General features: G+C 52.2%; 2 protein-coding genes across 3 annotated transcripts; one reads left to right on the top strand and one right to left on the bottom strand.

Annotated features, from left to right (window-relative positions):
- Positions 1–120: 120 nt before the first annotated feature.
- On the bottom strand, positions 121–15,359 carry CLSTN3 (calsyntenin 3). The gene is given in 19 exon segments (XM_009102648.4): positions 121–858; positions 943–1,160; positions 2,521–2,656; positions 2,780–2,925; positions 3,505–3,675; positions 4,758–4,984; positions 5,436–5,584; positions 5,750–5,907; positions 6,669–6,725; positions 7,753–7,915; positions 7,995–8,107; positions 8,379–8,648; positions 9,236–9,421; positions 10,054–10,203; positions 10,510–10,718; positions 11,199–11,394; positions 12,348–12,470; positions 15,147–15,321; positions 15,324–15,359. Coding segments are annotated over 19 exon segments (3,054 nt in total). The 3' UTR covers positions 121–687.
- On the top strand, positions 15,349–17,722 carry RBP5 (retinol binding protein 5). Of its 2 annotated transcripts, XM_050975019.1 has the most exons (5): positions 15,349–15,410; positions 16,153–16,182; positions 16,447–16,625; positions 17,098–17,199; positions 17,587–17,722. In XM_050975019.1, the coding sequence occupies exons 1-5, from the start codon at positions 15,389–15,391 to the stop codon at positions 17,638–17,640; spliced, it is 387 nt and encodes a 128-aa protein (XP_050830976.1). In that variant the 5' UTR covers positions 15,349–15,388; the 3' UTR covers positions 17,641–17,722. The 2 variants fall into 2 exon arrangements, with proteins under 2 accessions (XP_050830976.1, XP_009100893.1); XM_009102645.4 differs by lacking the exon at positions 15,349–15,410 and having other exon boundaries at positions 15,977–16,182.
- Positions 17,723–19,171: the final 1,449 nt, after the last annotated feature.

Below are 19,171 nucleotides of genomic sequence, written 5' to 3'. Positions count from 1 at the left end.
CTTCCCTGAGATAAGGTTGTAATTTCATAAATTCATGCTCTGGACAAGCTCCAGTTTCACATTAGAGGCTACACTATTCCTGTCCCTGGTTGTAGTGAAAAACTGCAGAAGTCCTGAATGTTTTATTTGAAATCCATTTATTTTAAAATCCACTTTGTTTCCTCATCTTTCTTACCTTCGTTCATTTAGTATTAGGAGTATTGACAATTTTACAAAGCGACACAAAGCTGCAGTGGTTTGTTGGTTGGTTTTTTTTGTTTGTTTGTTTTTTTTCTTTTTTTTTGCATGAAACGAGAATAAACCTCAAATGACAACATTGAAAAAATATACAATATATATATATAATATCTGGGGAGGGGTTGTGAGAAACCCCACTCTGAGCCCTATGGCTGGCTCTGCCTTTCAGATTTCCATTCTTTCCAACACCTGCATCACGGTTTGAACCGTGCCACCATCATGTGTAAGTGCCCTAACACATGTTTCTGGAGAGCCAGATGGGGGGTCAGTAATGTGGGGAATGTCCACAATGAGAATGGCAGAAGATGGAGGAACATGGGAGGCAGAAATGATCAATGAGGGAGGAGCACATGTGTACACGGTGGGGGAGGAAAGAAGTTGAAAGTAAGACACTTCCTCCTTCCTGCCATATGTTTTGGGGGGATCCACTGGGCGGGTGTTTTAAAGCTCCTAGTAGCGGTGAGAGACTTCACTTTTGCCGATGATGTGCCGGTCGTTCATGACACTGCTGTCCGGGGAGTCGGGTGTCTCCGAGTCCGTGCTGTCGTCATCATCCTCCACGGCCTCGCCAGCTCTGCCCTCCACACTCCCTGCTGCCCTCTCCTGACAGCTCTGGTAGGACTGGGGAGGTGAGATACAGGGTGAGGGGAAGGGTCTGACAAGCCAGCTGCCCGCCCGGCCCCGGCGGCAGTGGCCGCTCCTCACCTCCATGGGGTTGACGATGATGGTGAGGGCCGAGTCGTCCCAGAACATGTCGCTCTCTTTGCCTCCAGAGCTGCTGTGCCCCGACTCAGCAGCCCCAGGGACCTCTTGCCCCATTCCCCGGCGGTGCAGGGAGTGGATGCGCAGGATGCCGAGGATCACCATAAGGGCCAGGAAGCCCACACACACCACGATGATGACGGTGGCAGCACTGGGGACCACTTTGGAGAAAGAAAGCGAGAAGTTGTGTCTAGAGTCTGTCACAGAAACATGTGTTTCCAACCTGACATGCAGGAACCGGGATCCCTGGGAAGAGCCTGGGTTTTTGGTCTATGCAGGAAAACAGCCTGACTTGTCTGTGCCCCTGGGCACAGGCAGTTCCTGTGATGTAGATTCTGTGGAGACTCTGCACATCTCTATCTGCAGAATTTGCCAGAATGTGTTGCACCGCATATATCTGTATGCTGCTGTTGGGAGGACAGCCTCTAAGGGCTTGAGGATGATTTTCAGAGAGTGACGTCGGTGCAAGCAGTAGAGAAAGCAAGAAGCTAAAAGATGCCTTTGTTGCACATGGAGCAGATGTGAATTCCATGATGGACTTCTAATAAGTGCTGTGGCAAAAGCCTGGCTTCTCCACAGGAGAATACCTGAAATTCATCTAAGACCCAACTCCTGCATGTTTGTTTTAGGGCTGTAGACTGACCCTCAACTCCCCAGATAACCACCTTCCCTATAAAATCTATCTAGGCCCTACACGAATTTGTTTGTGGTTCTGTTCAGCAGGGACAAGTTTGCTGCTGCCATCCGGCAGAGCTGGGGAAGGGAGAGGCAAAGGCTGGCACATGCACAGGCTGCCCCTGCAGTGCCAGCTGCAGGACTGGAACAGCCTGGGATCAGCTACTTAGGACCTGCAGCAAAAGCTAGCTCAAAGGTGCCTTGCTTGTTCCCTACGACAGGGGACCAAAATGTCTGTAACAAGTCCTGGAGCTTTCACAGCTCAGGAGGAATTGATTGGAGTGTGGTCATGCCTGAGGCACAGGGCTAACAGCACAAACAAACATCTAGTCTAGCTTTCAGGCTTCTCTCTCCTCTGTTTTGGGAGCAAGGATTCTCCTCTTGTCTGTGTGGTGCCATCTCCTGTATTTTCCTGCCTTGCTGACCACCACCTACTCCCATTTCTTTCTTTAGAGCAGTGGTAGCCTTGGCTCACTTTTCTCTCCTGCTGTTGAAGCTTCTTTCTGAAATTACTTTACACAAGCCCACACAGCACCTTTGCAAGGTGCATGAATGAAGTCAGCTTACAGTTACTCTTTTTAGACCCTCTGAGGTGTAGAATTCAGTCTGCTTCTACATCAAGAAGATAATATCCCACAAGAGGATTGTTGCAGCATGCTCTAAAATACAATCTGACAAAGACTGCAGTCCACTGGCTAATGACAAGTGGAACAGGACATTATAATGAGAATAATGATAATGGGTGCAGGGAGCCAGAAAGGAATCCTCCACTATAGGTTCTGCCAGGATATCAGAAAATCAGCATCCTGATCTAAAGGAATAAACCCAAAAGATAGTGTTACATACTTGGGTTGTTGTGGGTGCTTGCCAAACTGTGCCCAGACAGCTCTGCGGGTAAATGATGGCCTCGGTGCACAAACTGCTGGGAGCTCAGAATATGGTTAGGATGAACAGCTCGGTTCATGTTGTGGAGAACATTCACCTGCAGAAAGACCAGAGTGAGGGGACTCAATCCCACATCCATGGCACATTCTCTGCATTGCCATGCACCGTGTCCTCCCCACACTTGTGGAAGAATCTCTGTGTGCATGTATCAGTCTCATACCTCGACAGTGAACTCATTGCTGGAGTAGCGTCCGTTCATCTCAGTGCAGGACAGGTGAAACTTCCTTTCATAGAGGGCAGCACCGTGGTTGATGTGGTAGGAGACCTGGCGTAGGATCTCCTCGTAAACCGCAATGCTCTCCACGCCTGCGACAAGAAGAGAGGGGTAGGGTGAAGAAGCTCCTGCTCCGAAGTCACCTGGCATCCGAACCCTACAGCTGCAGAGGGATCCAAGGCAATGCTGGGTTTGTTAATTTTGGGAAGGGCTCAGAGATGGAACTGGCTGAGGAGGACCTCATGGAATCCCTGCTTGCATGGCTAAAACAAGTGGAAGGGAAGGAAGGACTGAGAGTAACAGCCCTGTTACGTTCTGAAGAGTACAAAAGCATTGTACCAGTCCACAAATTGTGGGATATGTTGTCCCTGTCATGTCATGCAAAATGCTACTGACACCTGAGAACACCAAACCCCAAGGAGTAAATCAGGAGGAATGATACAAGCCTGGGTGAGAGCTGGCACTATGTCCCAGCACTTTATGCTAGAGGAAAAGCCACCTCCCCAAGGAAATGGTCTACGACTTCCAAAAGCCAGGAGTTCAAGAAACAGTGACATCTCAGTGTCACAAAGTACACCAACACATCCAAAGGGCAAGTGCTTCTTCCAGTGATGCCTGACAGTCGGTGACAGAGGCATAACTAGACGGCTGTGTCCATGGAGAGGACGTACCTGTGATGGTCAGGTAGGCAGAGGTGTTAACGAGCTCCAGGCCCCGCTGCTGCAGCAGTGCCCCATCCAGGAGCAGGTACTCCCTCTCGGGGTCCAAGTCATCTCCTACCAATGAGATCTCGCAGCCATCCAGGTTGTGCACAATCTCATCTGACATTCGTGTGTCTGTCACTGAGATGCAAACAGAAAGGAGTTATGGCCAGAAAGCCAGTCAGCCGTCAGAGAAGAAGGAGTTACTCAGAGGGGAACCTTCTTACCTAAGAGTGCTCACATCATATGTAATTACTTCTCCTTCTCCACCTAGCACTGACCTTAAGTAAAATCACTGTCAGTCTAATTACTTGTTTCAGGATGGTCCTAATGACATTATCTATGCACATAATAATAAAGTCACTTTATTTTGGAACAACATACTATTATCAGTCTCGTTCATGATAACACATCTTGGCTGTAAGGACTTTGTTGACAATGACAGTGTGCAAATTAGAAACAACACTTACACATTCCCAGGCCCTGCATGCTTTTGAAAGCTTTTCCCTGTCTCACACTGTTGGTTACCATGGTTGAGATCTTATCTTCTTTAAAATGGCAACCACATTCAATAACTAACTGCTTTCAGCAGGATTGAGAACAATCTGCTCTCAAGCCAAGGAACTCATCATTGTATGAGGAAAGGCAAAGCTTCTAAACAGAAAAGTAGGAGCAAAAAATCCTATTACCAGAAGAGATATGAAAGAAGTGAATGGACACAGAGCACAGACTGCAGAGAAATTATCTGAGCATGATGGAAAGAAATTGAAGGACAGGATACTGTAGGGTGTGAGGAAACTGACTGGGAATTCACAGGAATAAATGAGGCAGGAAGAGAAGGAAAGGAGCAAGAAGTAAGAAAGAAAGCAGGCGAGAAGGAAGTAGGATGAGACTAAGTGCATGCAGGAGTAGAGAGAGTAACAGGCAGGACATCCATCCAGCACTGGATTCAATAAAGGGAAATGTAGGTAAAATGTAAAAGGGATTAGGAATGAGCAGCCTGGGAAAGAATTAGGAGAAAGTGAGGCAAAGGAATTGAGTGGATAGAAAAAGTACAGGGAGGAGCAGAAAAGGATAAGAGCCGATTAGCCTACATATTGACAGACAATGTGCCTTGCTTCTAAATTTGTAAACTCTCGCTTTCGGGTGTAATTACAGGGGCTCTACTTCCTCTGCAGGACTGCAAGTCTTGTCTCTTACACCTTGCCCTGTACTCCACTCACCAGTACCGTGCCAGTTCTCATCCTTCTTGGCCTCCACCTGGTGAGAAATAGAGCAGGTGATCTGGAGGTTGGGGAACAGGGGAATTCCTTCCGGAGCCTCAAAGTCTGACGCAGGATGAGCAAAGTGGGCATTGCCACTCAGCAGGATCTGGGGGGCATCAGGCTGTAGCACCACAACATAGCCTTCCACATCAGGAATGGAGACACAGGACTCCTCACTGAAACACCTGAAGGAGAGCAGTAGAAAACATCAGCTGCCCCAAGCTTCCAACAACAACATTATAAAAGATCACCTCCTGCCCATCACTTCCAGGGAAGGGAATATCCTTTTTCCAGCAGTCCTCCTAAAGCTTCCCTACACCCTGCTGAGCAAGGCAGGGACGTGTGATAGGAGCGACACCACTGGGATCTGGGGACTTGGTCACATCGACGAACACAGAGAAAATTAAAACCAGTCCACATGCCTGGAACACTGCGAGTGGAGGCAGAAGTTCTGCATAGGGACTAGGAGCCAGTACTACAGTATCCATTTGGATACTGGATAATTGATCATTTATTTTCACGAAAATTTTTACCCATTTTGAGACCATCTTAAAATACAATTATTTAAAAATACAAAGTGAGTCAGTGTAACTTTAGAAAAAAAGAGGCAACCCTCTTGCTGGTTTGCCCACTCACTTGACAGCAGTGGTGAGCCTGAGTGGCCGGACCCCAGGGGTAGCAAAGCGCAGGGAATTCATGTAAGCCACGTGCTGGATCGCGTGGTTGAAGGTTTCCACATCATCACCCTCCAAGGTGAGCAGGGACTGAGAGGGGTTCACATGAACCTAGAGGTGGAAGAAAAGAAAATCCTCATGGCTCCTTGGCAAATGACAGGAATCCAGGCTGAGAGAGACACATAGGAGAAAGGTGGGGGAGCAGGCAAAGTCCTGGGAAGCAAGGCTGGGGAGGAGAGTGGAGGAGACCCATGCAAGCTGGGCAGATGGGCATACCTTCATCCCTTTGCCCAGACTGTCGAAGTCACTGTAATCAAGCCCCTCACGGCAGGCATACAGGCATTCAATAACCTCCCGGCTCTCCAAGCTACCAGGGCGCACAGTGAAGCCAGCCAAGTAACCATGGAAGTAGTGGTGTATCGACAGAGGATCTCCTGAGGGAAACATGGCAGGTGGAGCGTGTGAGAGACATGGCCAGGAAGAGAGCAAAACCACAGAAGCAACAGTGTGAGGGCCATGCAGAGGTAAGGGACAGAAGGGGGCATGGAAAAGCCCAGACAACAAAAGCAACTATGTGAGGGACATAAGATGTTAAGGGAGGTAGAGAGGGACAAGATTGAACAGGATATGGAAAAGCAAAGACAACAAGAAGACAGGGGATGCTGAAGAAAGAAGATGAAAAGTTTTGAAATTCCAGATGGGGGGAAGCAAGAAAAACAGACCAACAAAAAGACAAGGACAGTGAACGGTGGGTAGCATAGAGAAGCTTCCGTCAAACTGCTGAATGCCAGATGGAAACAATTTCTTGTCCCCTTCTCACTCTGCTTCCTGTGAGGGCTTGTAAAAGGAACTACACATTCCGCAGATAGTTAGGGATGAGGTGACATCTCCTGATGTCTCTAATGGCTATTGTGTTCTTCAGAGACCAGCTTTAATGATCAGGCATGAGTACTCTTTACCCACACAAAAAGCATACTCCAACTCTCAAAGCAGGCTGCAGTCCTTCCATCAGCCTTTTCATGCTCCACAGGTACCAAGGTATCAAGGACCAATCTGCCAAATAAGGGGTTCCTGCCATGGTGGAGGGAGGTGGCGGGACAGGACTGGGGAAGCTGTATGAGGAAGGCACCATGCAAGAAGTGATAGTCATGCACAGTCAAGAGGGGAAGAGATCCAGCCTCTTTCTTTTCCCTACCTTGCACAGAATCAGTGGTGTTCTCGCTTCCTTTGGTTTTCTCTTTGGTCTTCTCCTCTGCAAAAGGAGAACATCTGCATGAGCAATAAGGCATTGGAAGATGGTAGATACAGGGTCAGGCAAGTATTTCTACGAGGGCCTGTATCGGCCAGTCCCCAGGAAAAGCCCTGTGCCAAGCAGTGCACCCTTCAGCCCTAGAGGCAGCACATCACAGATGACAGAGGGCAGAGTTCTCATGAAGCTGATGGTGACACCACAGGACGAGTAACTGACTTAAGGGATGAACTATAGTGTTTGCAGTTTTTCAATCTTTTCCCGGTGTTATCTGTTTTGGGAATTTGCCATGTTCACAACACCTATGTTCTCAACATCCCTCAGAGACACAGATAGCTCCAGGAGAGGGTCCCAAGCTGATCAATATTGGTTGTCTGCAAAACACCAATCAAGAGAGCACAGAGCTGTGGGAAGATCTCTGACCTCAGAGAAGCAGCAATACAGCAAAGATTTGACCTTGCTAGAAACTTCCGCTGGAGTGAAGGCAAGCAGTAGGAAAATTCTTTTAGTTCTGTCCTGCTTCAGTCTAGCAGGAGAACTGAAGGATCTGAGAAATGCAGCCGTGCATCTCACAGAACAGGTTTTAACCTAGTAGTGGCCTAACTTTGTTCCTAACTTGATTTTTGTCTTTCAACCCAATTCCTGTACAGAAGGATTTATGACTTTTGCATATAGACCCTCAAGACAGAGAAATCCCCACCAACACAATCAGCAGCATAAATAGTACTGTCTGGTGAAAGTACTGATAGAAATGCCCGTGCCTGAACGAGGTACAGAGTTTCAACTCTCCTCTGCCTGAAAGCTGGTCATCCATTGCATATTCTATGGCTGTTGTCCGGGCAGTGACACTTTCCCCTGAGCTGTCACTACCTTGGTCCCCGAGGAAGGAAGGAGCCACACTAGCTCTGGTGCCAAGGAGGCCAAGATGGCTTCAGCGTGGTTTGCATCATTTAGCCCTGGCTGGTGTTTCTCTCACCTCTCCTGGGTCCCCCTCCACCCCTTTTTTCCGGCATGGGGAGCGGGCACTCACCGGCCCAGCAGGCCCCGATCATGAGGGAAGGCTCGGGCCGCGGCGGGTGGATGAGGCCATTGTCGTGGATCAGGGCCGGGTCGTAGGAGACGCCGTCCACGTACAGCGTCACCGTGGGGAACTCCAGGTTGAGGGCGTAGTGGTGCCACTCGTCGTCGCAGACCTGCGGCAGACAGCAGAGCACGGCATGGGAAAAGGGCAGAAGGAGAAGGGACCTGGGGAGGATGCAAACGCTTCCTCACCTGCTCAAGCTTCCAGAGGAATTTCACAGGCCTTGCGCTTTCCAGCAACGGCCAGTAGAGGAAAGAAATCCGGCAGCCATGCACAGCCAGAGAGTAGTGAGAGTAGCCGTCCTCTGCCAGGGACAAGCACAGGGATTACGTGTCACACTCTAAGCAGTCCCAGAAGCCAGAAGCCCACGCTGCCACGCATGACTGGCACGCAGCACCGTGGGCTCACAGGAGCGCTCCGAGGAAAAGGGACACCTAAAGAAGCCGTGTTCCTAAGGAGGAACCCCTGCCCCAGTCCTGCTTTGGGACATCAGAGATTCACCCCTGCAGGGACAACCCCTTCCAAGGAGTTAAGAGGCAGTGGGCAGAAGGGTCACACCCCGGGAGAAGTCTCACCGCTCCGCACTGTACTGCAGATCACCGTCTCCTCTTCCCGCCTGCCTTTGCTGGGCACCACGGCATGCTTCATCCACAGGGACAGGGTGAAGTGGTCACTCAGCCCCTCGTGGCCATTCGGTCCGTTCAGCACAGGCACCTGGGCAGCCTGGCTGCCATTGAACCAGTAGATGAGGCTGCTGTCCTGGCTGTAGTGCACCGAGAGCCGCGCCGTCCAGTTTGCTGTGGGACTAGGCACTGGCAGCAGGTCAATCTCTCCTGAGGCAGCACCTACCGAGAAGGGAGGGAGTCAGGAACCTTGGCATGGAAGAATAAGGAGCCTGAGAACTGGGGATCAGATGAAGTGGGCACTGGAAGCCTCGCTGTAATGTCTCAGTGCACAGGGAGATGAGGAGCTGCCTAAAGGCCTTCTCCTGCCTGGAGAAGAATGGTGACTTTTTGTTCCATGCTGAGGGAAGTCCCACAGTCTCTGCATAGTGGGACAATGCACAGAAATCTCTGGATTCCCAGCAAGGAAAGCACAGGTAGCCCTCTATTAAACCAGAAAGTTGTGGAAGTGTTCAGTGCCAGGCTGGATGAGATTCTGAGCAACCTGGCCTAGTGCAAGGTGTCCCTGTCTATGGCAGAGGTGTTGGAACTAGAGGATCTTTAAGGCTCCTTCCAGTCCAAACCACTCCACAATTCCATGAGATATGGGCAGGAACGCCCACTGCCCCTCAGTGCAACACACAAGCTTGGTGTCCTCCCACCCCAGTGACCACAGCAGACGTGAGGAATGTGTTCCCCAGCACCTCTGCTGTGTGAGGGGCAGGGTGCTGTGCCACAGCCTCCCTCAGCCCAGGAAAGAACCAATTCACCGCAGAGTTTGCGCAGGGACTTCTCGGAGTAGTTATCCCGGTCACAGCCCTTGGCCACGTGGTTTGTCTGCAGCTCCACCGTGGCCTGGATGTTCCACAGTGGCTCATCACAGGTCTCCAGGTGAATGGTGGGGAAGAGTGCCAGGCTGCCTGCACCAGGGGTGTACTCAATCCTCTTGTTCCAGCCTAATGGAAAAGAATGAAAGTGAGGGATTAGGATCTGCCAAGGACACAGGGCCAGAACACCTGGCATACACACAAGTGGCATCTATGAATTAGTCCAAATTTTTAGCCCTTTCCACATTGAAAACACAGCTTTACGCAGCTGGCATCAATGCATGGAAAGATTTCCTAGAATCACAGAGTCCAAGCTCCCAGCTTCCACAGCTAATACTGGTGTGTCATCCCTCTGTGGTTGGTCAGCCTCTCTTATCAGGCAGAGCAGGTATTTAGCAGCGTTGATTTCCCCTTAATTCTAATAGACTAAGGTGAACCTGCAGGAACACACCACCACTGGAAAAGACAAATATCTTCCAGAAGAGCAGCCCCAAAAACAATCTTTGCTGAATACAGTCTATGAGCCTTATCAAACACATGGCAGGTCACAGTAATCCAAGGAATGATTTTCCAGTGGCTTTGCAACAAACTTAGACATCTACTGTGTCCCCTGATGGAGACGGGCTAGTGCCAGAACTGAGCCATACATACATGGACACACAAATTCATATGTGTATTCGCAAACATTCGTGATGAGCAGGACTGAGTAGTAGCTGAGCAAAAGCGAAGAGAAGAGATAAATGTGTTTGGAGGTTTCATACCCTGCCAGCTGGGCTTGCAGGTGGGTTTCACCTGGATTTCCACTTCAGCATCATCAGAAGCCCTCTTCTTTCCACAGTCATAGGCTGTCACTGTGAATTTGTAGACACGATCCGCACTGTACTGCAGCTTCTCCGTGTTCTCGATGTTCCCTGGTTTGCAAAACAAAGAGATCAAGGTAGAGGACAGGCAGTCTCCTCAAAGATGTTCCTTCTAAAAATCACTCATATCTTTGATCAATGACAAAAACAACCAAAAAAGAGTTGAGTCACTCTGCCCAGTGTCACTTTGTAAAAAGTTATAGCATCCCACAAAATGGATGCTGCTGCTCTCACCAGGACAGATCAGCAGCGCTGGAAAATTTATATAGCACAGCTCTGCCTTCAGATGGGGCTGGCAGAGAAGGAACAGAGCAGGAGAACGGGAGTGATGCGCACATGGCGGGTGAGGATTCTTACCATCATTGTCAATGAGGAAGGGAATATTGGGGGTGAGGATCTCATAGTAGCAGATCTGGCTGTACTGCGGTGAGCAGTCCCCGTCGATGGCCTCCACACGCAAGATGCGGTCATACAGCTTTCCCTCCGTCACTGCCACGCGGTACAGCTTCTCCACAAAGACAGGGGCAAACTCATTCACATCGTTCACTCGGACATGCACTGTGGCCCTGATGCAGAGAGACATCAGTAAGAACTGATGGGCTGATTACAAGCCACGCACCACCTAAATTTCAGAGTAAGTCATTCTTTTAAAGTGCACCACTCTGATTTCCAGCTGTCAAAAGCAAGGACAAGGAAAGACACCTTGATTTCAGAGCAGCAATGCTGTCACACAGGTGCTTGGACAATGGTTTCCAACCACTCAGAAAAAGCAAAAATGATAACAATGCAGTCTGGACCTCCTACCTATATGCAGCAATGTAAAACACCACTTTTAGAAGCTGCTGTCAAACAGCCCTCCTTTCTGTGCTCACTCATGTGACAGTCAGTGAACATGTCTCTTTGGGTCTTCTCAGCATGTTGAGTTACAATGTCATGGCTAGAGAAAAATACTTCTGGCTAAAGGAAGTGTTTCCTCAGCAACTTTCCTTTGCATTTTTGTCACAGATCACATTTTGTAGCATGCAGCAATGTCTGCATGAACTTACTTGTGTGATTTTTTGGTATTTGCTCCATCAGGTCCCTCTCCACAGTCATAGGCCTGGATGGTAAATGTGTGCTCCTTATGAGCTTCACAATCCACTGGTTCCTTGGCCCGGATCAGTCCCTCTCCTGTAGCTTTGTCCAGGATCACAGCTTCAAAAGGTACCCCTGACCCATGGATCCTGAAGCCACAGATTTCACCTGGTACACACAAAAACAGAGAGGAAGGGGAGAAAGAAAAGGAGTGAGGAGACCACAATACTTCTCTTTATTTCCTTTCCCATATTTTCTTCCTTTCTAACTTACACTTTCTATTCTCCCCCATTATCATCCTTCATTTTGAGCAGTTTTTGGCTCCCTAGGATTTCCTCCTGCTATCCCTTACAGCCATTAATGGTGCAGATTGCCATCTACTGGAGAATACTCCCACGGCAAGGAGTCCTGGCCAGCATCAGCAAAGATTGAAGGTTACAAGGCTCAAGCTACATTTATTAGTGCTACACAGTCCTGGGGGAGCACCTTATTTCTCCCCTGCATCCCTCAGGGAGGCAAAACGGGCCATGCACTGCAGATAGCCAGAGCATGAAGATCCACGATGTCTCATCCACCCACACACGCAGGATGCGCAGAGTACCGCAGGGAACTGCAGATAGGGTCACCTAAACCCTAAAATTCAGCTCCCAGGGACCACATTTACTCTCCCAAAGCTGAGGAAGAATGCGTGAGGAAACTCCAGGCGTGGCCTAAGCAAGCACTAGGAATACAACCACTGAGAGCCTGGACTGTTGTTCCGGGGATTTGTGCTCACTGTGAGGGGATGTAGCACTGCCAAGGAAGTGTGCCCTACCAGCTTTCTCCAGGGCTCATAGACTCAGCGCTGTGCATGTGATCTTTGGAAATAGCAGAACTGCGTCAAAAAGTAGCTGGCTCCACCCTCAGTTTCTCTCCCTAAGGAAACAGCTCACAGCATCCTAAATCAAGCTGTGCCCAAATTGCCTCCAGACTTCACTAGGGACCTCCTCCGGAACAAGGTTTGGAGGTGATTGTTTCCTGAAGAGAGGTAAGATCCAGTATAGGGATGAATGTCACTGTGTCCCTGCCTTTCCGTAAGCTGTCCCTGCCTTGCACCCTTGCCAGAGCTGTTCCCCACCTACCTGCATAGCGCAGTGGGGCATCTTTGTCCAGAGCAAACAGCGGCGGGTTAAGCAGGACGGTGTTGTCATTCTCCATGACGATGCCCTGATACTCGGCTTCAATCCATGGTTTGTGCTTGTTTGCTGAGGCAGATTTGGGGTAAGGGATTGGAGGACAGGAATGTATTAGCCACCAACTGCAGATTCAGTAGGAAAAGAGAAGAATTTCATCCCCTGGCAAGTAACAACCACCTTCTTCTCTAGAAATAAAGACATTTAAAATAGGCTGGGAGAAAAAAGTTATCTTTATTTAGATCTACTCATGGGATACCTCTTCAGAAACAATGTGTTCCTTCTTGTGTCCTCATTACTATCTCATTAGAAAAAGGCGGAGAGACACCTGAGTGCCCAGAAAAGCTGGAGCAGCTAAAAAAAAGTGAACTCAAGAGGTGGAAGCAACCTCAGCCAGGAGACAGATTCCAAATACTAAATCCTTTAGCTCAGTGAAGCCATAATGGAAGGATCCAGCCTACATCTTCCCTTAGGGTATCCTTAAGGGACGATGCAGCCATTATCACTTCTGCCTTGCACCCTCTACACTAAGGCCCAGGACCTACGCAGACATGCCTAGTACACCTTCAGTCAGCCGTCCTATGCACATAACAACCTATTCTGAGAGCCCCTTGCTCTTTCCTTCTCCACTCCATGGTGAGCACCATATTCCTTTGGGCCCTCCTTGCTAATCCTGCTGGCTGGAGCCCAGCCAGGCTTGGCATGGAGGCAGCAGCCAGCAGGAGGCTCTGAAAAATGTCACAGGCCCAGAAATAGCAAATTAATCTTTATCACACAGGCTCCGGGGCAGGGAAAGGGAGAAATAAAGGGGTGGGGGGGAGGGCAGGGGAGGGGATCAGAGGGGAGAGAGAAAAAAAATCATTACAAATTACAAACCCCTCCCCCATGCCCACTCCCTGCCAAATGGGCCTCAGAGATTATATTACATGGCCTAGTTACAACCCCCATTCCCAGATAATCCCCCACTCTCCCACCCCCTGGAGACCAAGATTTATTACAACCCAGCAACACTTTGAGGACAGCATGGCTCAGAGCTGGTGGGGAGTAGGATACAGAGCCATTCCCCCCAAGGGCACTACTTCCAATATGTTGAATCCATCCTCTGCAGCACAGTGTCCTCTAAAAGGCCATACTGGCATGGCCTCATGTTGGCTCAAAAGGGGCAGCATCCTGTGCAACCAATGACTTGTGCATTTCAGGGCAGGGGGGGCTGCCAGGGGTGGCTGGGGGGCCAGCAGGCAGGGTGACAGGTCAGCGAGGGGATGTCCCAGCAGGGCAGAGCGGGCAGATCCAGCCTGGAGTGGCAGCGAAGAGCGTGGGTTGGCACTTCTCCACCACCGTATCGATTGAGATTATAAAGCATTGCGTAGGAAATCCAGAGCAACATCCATCCTGCTCAGTATGCAGGTGGAATCCTCCCTGTGTGCAAGTGCCCGCGTCTCCCCCTGCCCGCCCATTGTCCCCACCGGATTCCATTCTGCTCCGGCTCTCTCCATGCGCCACACCACCGAGGTGGGGATCCAGAGCTATAAATGCCAAATGTGCCCTGTTGCTGGGGTAACAAGCTGATGGTACAGAGATAAATCCTTTGCTGCATCCACCTGCAACTTGGGGATCACCAATCTGATTTCTTGGGAAATGAGTTGCTGGAGAATAGAAAAACATTTTAGGAATATTTTTAGGATACAGACTCCTACCAGGATACAGACTCCTACCAGCTTCAAGAAAGCTCCCGTCAATCTAATATAATTTGCCAAAGGTGGGTAGGTGTTTCCGAGTGCAAATTCACAAAGGAGAGGGAGAATCCAGAGCATGAGGGGCCTTTCCCTGCCACCGAGCCCCATGGAAGCAGAGCGGAACAAATAAATGCCCCTGCCAATGTCAGGGTGCACACAGCTCTGCAGCGCACCCGCCCCGTAGCCCTGACTCTTCCAAGGCACGGAAAGCACCCTAAGGTGTCACATTCCCTGATGAGCCCGGAGTCCCTCAAATGTTTACAGATTTTCCCACCCTGTCAGTTTACCAACACACTGACTGCCCTCAGATGAATCTCTCAGGCTTGTATCTACCAGAAACCTACACCTTTCTCCATCACTCTGTGCGCTCAAAGAACATCTGCATTCAGAAGGTTACAGCTGTAGCGCTGGGGTGGTTTGGGGGTCTTTCATCTTTATCACATCAAATACATAAAATCAACCGGCATCGTTAACGCATAGCTATGCATAAACAGCTCCTATTGACAGATTGTAGATGGATGCACTAGGACTGGAAGATGGAGCTGGGGAATGTGTTTTATGAACTGCAGGGGTCTGTGAAGAAACAACATGTTCTCTCTCAGCATGCTAGGGAAGGGATGGGAATCTAAATCCACCCAGTGTTAACTAAACAAAAGCAAGACAAGTGGGTGGAAAAGGGGAAAACGCGAGGGGAGAGCTAGGAGACGAAAGAATGGAGAAAAAAACAGTGGTAGGATGACAGATGGACAAAGTAGAGAATGGAGATGGGATGGCATGAGAGCGCCCGAAGGGGCGAAGAAAGCCGGGGCCGCCGGGGACCGCGGAGATGCCCCGACAAAAACGTGCCGGGCGAAGGCGGCGGGCAGCGTGGAGCCGCACCGTCACCGCGGGGGCGGATGGACGAGCCGCGGCCAGCGTGTCCCTCCAGAGCCCCTCCGCGGGGGCTGCCGGTGGGTCCCAGCGGAGCGCCCGCCGCCGCCCGGGACCGTGCCCGCGGCGCTCCGCCGCTCACCTTTGTTGGAGGAGCTGCCGGGCAGCGCGGCGCAGAGGCAGAGCAGAGGGAGGAGGACGGCGGCGCGGGGCCGAGGGTCGCCCATCGCGGCGGCGGCGGCGGCGGGTCCCGGCAGGACCCACGCCCTCGCTCCCGCGGCGGCGGCGCGCAGGGACGGCGGCACCTCCGGCAGCGGCTCCGCGCCCCGCCCGGCCCCGCCCCGCACTGCAGCATGACGTCACGGGCGGCGGGGGGCGCAGCCAATGCGCGCGGCCGCAGCGCCAGGTGCCGCGGGACGGGGATGCGGGATCGGGATGCAGGCGGGGAGCGCCCGCCGCTCCTCGCCTCCCCACTGCGGGCCAGGCTGTCCCCGGAGCGCGGCGACGGCTGCGGGAGGCTGCCCGGGGAGGGGGAAGCTTCCACACCGCGGCGGCTGCTCAGGGACGAGGAGGGCGTGGAGATCGGGGGGATACGGGGGCGAGGGGCTGCAGACCGCACCCGGAGCCCGGGATCGGGCTCGGCAGGGCAGAGCTGCCAGCCTGCCGCCGCCTCTCCTCGACGGGGTGTCCGCACCTTGGGGAGCGCAGGCCGGGGCACCGCTCCGGCGAAGCTCGTAGCCACAGGCGCCACGGTGTGTGGAAGGGCCGGAGAGGGAGGGTTCCTTGCCGCTGGTTGGAAGTCCAGAGTTTAATAGGGGCAGCCCCCGAGGAGGGCGGAGGGTGAGGAGGTAACCCGCCGTCCCTACGTCCAGCCCAGGCGAGGCGGAGATGCTGGAGCAGGGGCCGTCCCGGCCCTTTCCGCGCCCCCCGGCGCGGGGACTCTTACTGCGGTGGGGGGCGCGGGGATCGGGCCAGTCCGCAGCGCTCCCCGCACCGCGGGACAGCGACCGGCCCGCCCGGCGAGCCAGCTTGGTCCCGGCTCCGCTGCTGACCGGCTGCTTGCTCTCTTTCCTCCGCACCGTCCGCCGCGTCCCTCTGCCCCGGCATGCCTCCCAACCTCACCGGCTATTACCGCTTCGTCTCCCAAGAGAACATGGACAATTACCTGCGGGCTTTAGGTAACGCTCCCGTCCCCATCACGCTCCCTCCTTCCCTTTATTAGTTCCGTTCTGTATCTCCCAAAAGTTAAGAGTCGGAAAGGGGAAGGAGAAAGGGAATTGGGAACCTTCTGGTGCTTCTGTCTCCTACCATCACTTTTGCGCTGTGGTAGGAGAGGAAAAGAGGTACTCTGGTTGATGCTTCTTGACTGAAAAGAGTGGAGGAGCTCTACCGGAGAAGGGGCCCAGGTCGTCCACACATCTCCCCTCTTTCTCATCCTCTAGATATCAACGTGGTCCTGAGAAAGCTGGTCTGCCTACTGAAGCCGGACAAAGAGATTATCCACACGGGAGATCACATGGTCATCCGCACCATCACCTCCCTGCGGGACTACGTTATGGATTTCGACCTGGGAGTCCAGTTTGAGGAAGACCTGGGACCTGTGGATGGACGCAAGTGCCAGGTGAGAAGTCCAAGCAGTGCATTTTACAAGGGACTGGGGTGTGCTAAAGAGTTCAGGGACTTGCTCAGCTTTTTGACTCAATACCCAGGTGAGAACCAAGCCCAGAGCTGGCATGCCCCTGCAGGTTCAGGAGTAAGTGGTTCTATGAGTAAATCACTCACTGCCAAGAGAATGAGCAGTAAAGAGCCAGAAACCGGTTCTCTGGGATCCAGAGGATATTATCCTCTGGAGCAAAGCCCTGAAAAGATAGAATGTCGGGCCACTTGGCAGAACTCTGTTGTTGCACTTGGAAGCCAGAGGGTCATTCACCTCCCACAAAGACCATCTGTCCCAAGGAACCACTAAAGAGACACCAGATCAGGGACTGCATTTGACATTGTGTCGGAGAGGAACAGCCAGTGTCAGCGCTGGAAACATGTATCACCCCGATCCACTTGTCTCAGGACCATGTTCCCCCTCTCCTTCCCTTCAGACAACCGTCTCCTGGGAGGGGGATCAGCTGGTGTGTGAGCAGCTCGGAGAGAAGAGAAACCGAGGCTGGAGGCACTGGTTGGAGGGGGACCAGCTGCATCTGGTGAGGAGGGGTCTAATGCAGTTTGCAAAATCCCAATCACAGCGAGTGGGGGGGACACCAGTGTGGGTGCTGTTGGCTCTGAGTTTCCTTCCCTGCAGTTTCCTTCCAGCTTCTCTCAGACCTCATCCCCGGCTCTGCGGGGGGCAGCCACCGCTTCACACAAACATCCGCCTCTAGGGTTTAAAAGTTAAACTCAAAAGTTAAACAGCTCAACAAAGGCGATGTCCCTTCCCTGCCCTGCAGCCAGACCCGCAGGGGCTTGGGAGGGTCGGCAGTGCATCAGCGTGTGGCCTGCGAGGCTCCAGCCAGCAGCGGGAGGGCTGGCAGACCTGGGGAGAGACAGGAGGGGATCCAACCTAAACTCCTCTTTTGCCTCCCCTTTCCCAGCGCATGACTGCTGAAGACGAGGTCTGCGTCCAGGTTTTCCAGAAGGTGAAGTGAGCGCTCCCCGCAGAGATGCCCGGACAGGACCCGCGCTCCCCAGTGCGAGAAAGAAAAAGAAACAAGACCCGAGCGAGCCGAACCCCCCCATAGCAGCGTGTTTTCTTGAGCCTCGCCCACCGGCCAGCAGCGGCCGGGCCGGCCGGGGGTCACGGCTGGGCCGGGCCGGCGGGGAGCGGGAGGCGGGATGGGCCGGGCCGGGGAGGGCACTGGGCCGCCGGCTGCGCGGAGGCTCCTTTCAGAATAAGAGCCGTCGGGGAGGAGCGGGGCGGGGGCTGCCCCGCGGCCGGCCCGGCCCCGCAGCTCCCGCGCTCCTCCTGCCGCCCCCCCCGCGACCGAACCCCGCCGTGCCCTCCGGCATTGGGGGGAGGGTCGGTGCCCGAGTGGGCAAGTGTCCAAGTGGATAGCTTGGGCTGCTTCTGCAACCATCACCTGCCGTCTTCTCTGGTCCTCTGGGGATGCTACATTCTTCCCGGGATTGTGGGATCATCGAATCATGGAATAGTCTGGGTTTTAAGGATGTTAAAGATCGTTTAGTTCCAGGCTTCCCCTTTCCTCCCCCCACCCCCGCACCCCGCCGTGGAATTCAGGAAGAATTTCTTCATTGTCAAGCATTGAAATGGGCTGCCCAGGGAGGTGGTGGAATCACCATCCCCAGAGGTGTTCACAGAATGATTGGATGTGGCTCTTACTGCCATGGTCTCTTAGAAAAGGTTGATGATTGGTCAAAGGTTGGATTTGATGATCTTGGAGGTCTTTTCCAACCTAAGTGATGCTGTGATTCTGTGACATTTCACTTAGATCACGTGGCTTAAAGCCTCATCCAGCCTGACCTTGAGCACTTCCAGGGATGGGGCAGCCACAGCTTCTTGGGATCCTCAAGCAGGATGGGTAGGAAATAGAACTTGTCCTTCAGAGTCTAGGATTCTCATGTGGGTGGTGTCAAGTGGGAGGGCTGGAGTAATCAGCCCGATGTTCCCTGCCTTCCTGAGAAGGTCCCATGGGTGAGGAAGGGTCAGGATCTCTTCATGGGGTAAGAAACCACAGCCACCTCTCTAGCCCCAGCATTCCTTCTGGCAGGGTCTCCTCACAAACATTTTAGCTCCGCTGGTTCACAGCTATCTGCAGTTGGAGACCAAGGGGCAGAACCAGAGGAGGTGAGGTCCCCTGAAAAGCCAGACCCATGCCACAAAGAGAGCTGTTCTTTAATTATGACACCTGATGCGATGGGCACAAGTCCACAGGCAGCTATTCCTGAAAAATGCTTGTGGTTGCCCCTCAACAGAAGGTTGAAAGGCAGGGTACACAAAAATGTGCAACTACTGACACCACAAAGAGCCAAGAGATTGGCAGATTTTTAAAATATAAGCCCTTTATTTTTTCTGCCAGCAATCATTTTGAAATAGTGTTTTCTGGAGAGCTTCTTTTCAGGAAACTGCAAAGATGAGTGCCATGAGAAAAGCATTACTTCAGAACATGTGATAGGCAAAGGCTTGGAGGGCTGCAGCTGTGCCTACAGTGTCAACCTCTG

This window comes from Serinus canaria, chromosome 1, assembly GCF_022539315.1.
Source record: "Serinus canaria isolate serCan28SL12 chromosome 1, serCan2020, whole genome shotgun sequence".
Classification (NCBI taxonomy): domain Eukaryota; kingdom Metazoa; phylum Chordata; class Aves; order Passeriformes; family Fringillidae; genus Serinus; species Serinus canaria.
The sequence above is the reverse complement of the archived record's forward strand: the minus strand, read 5'-3'. Positions and strand labels throughout refer to the sequence as shown.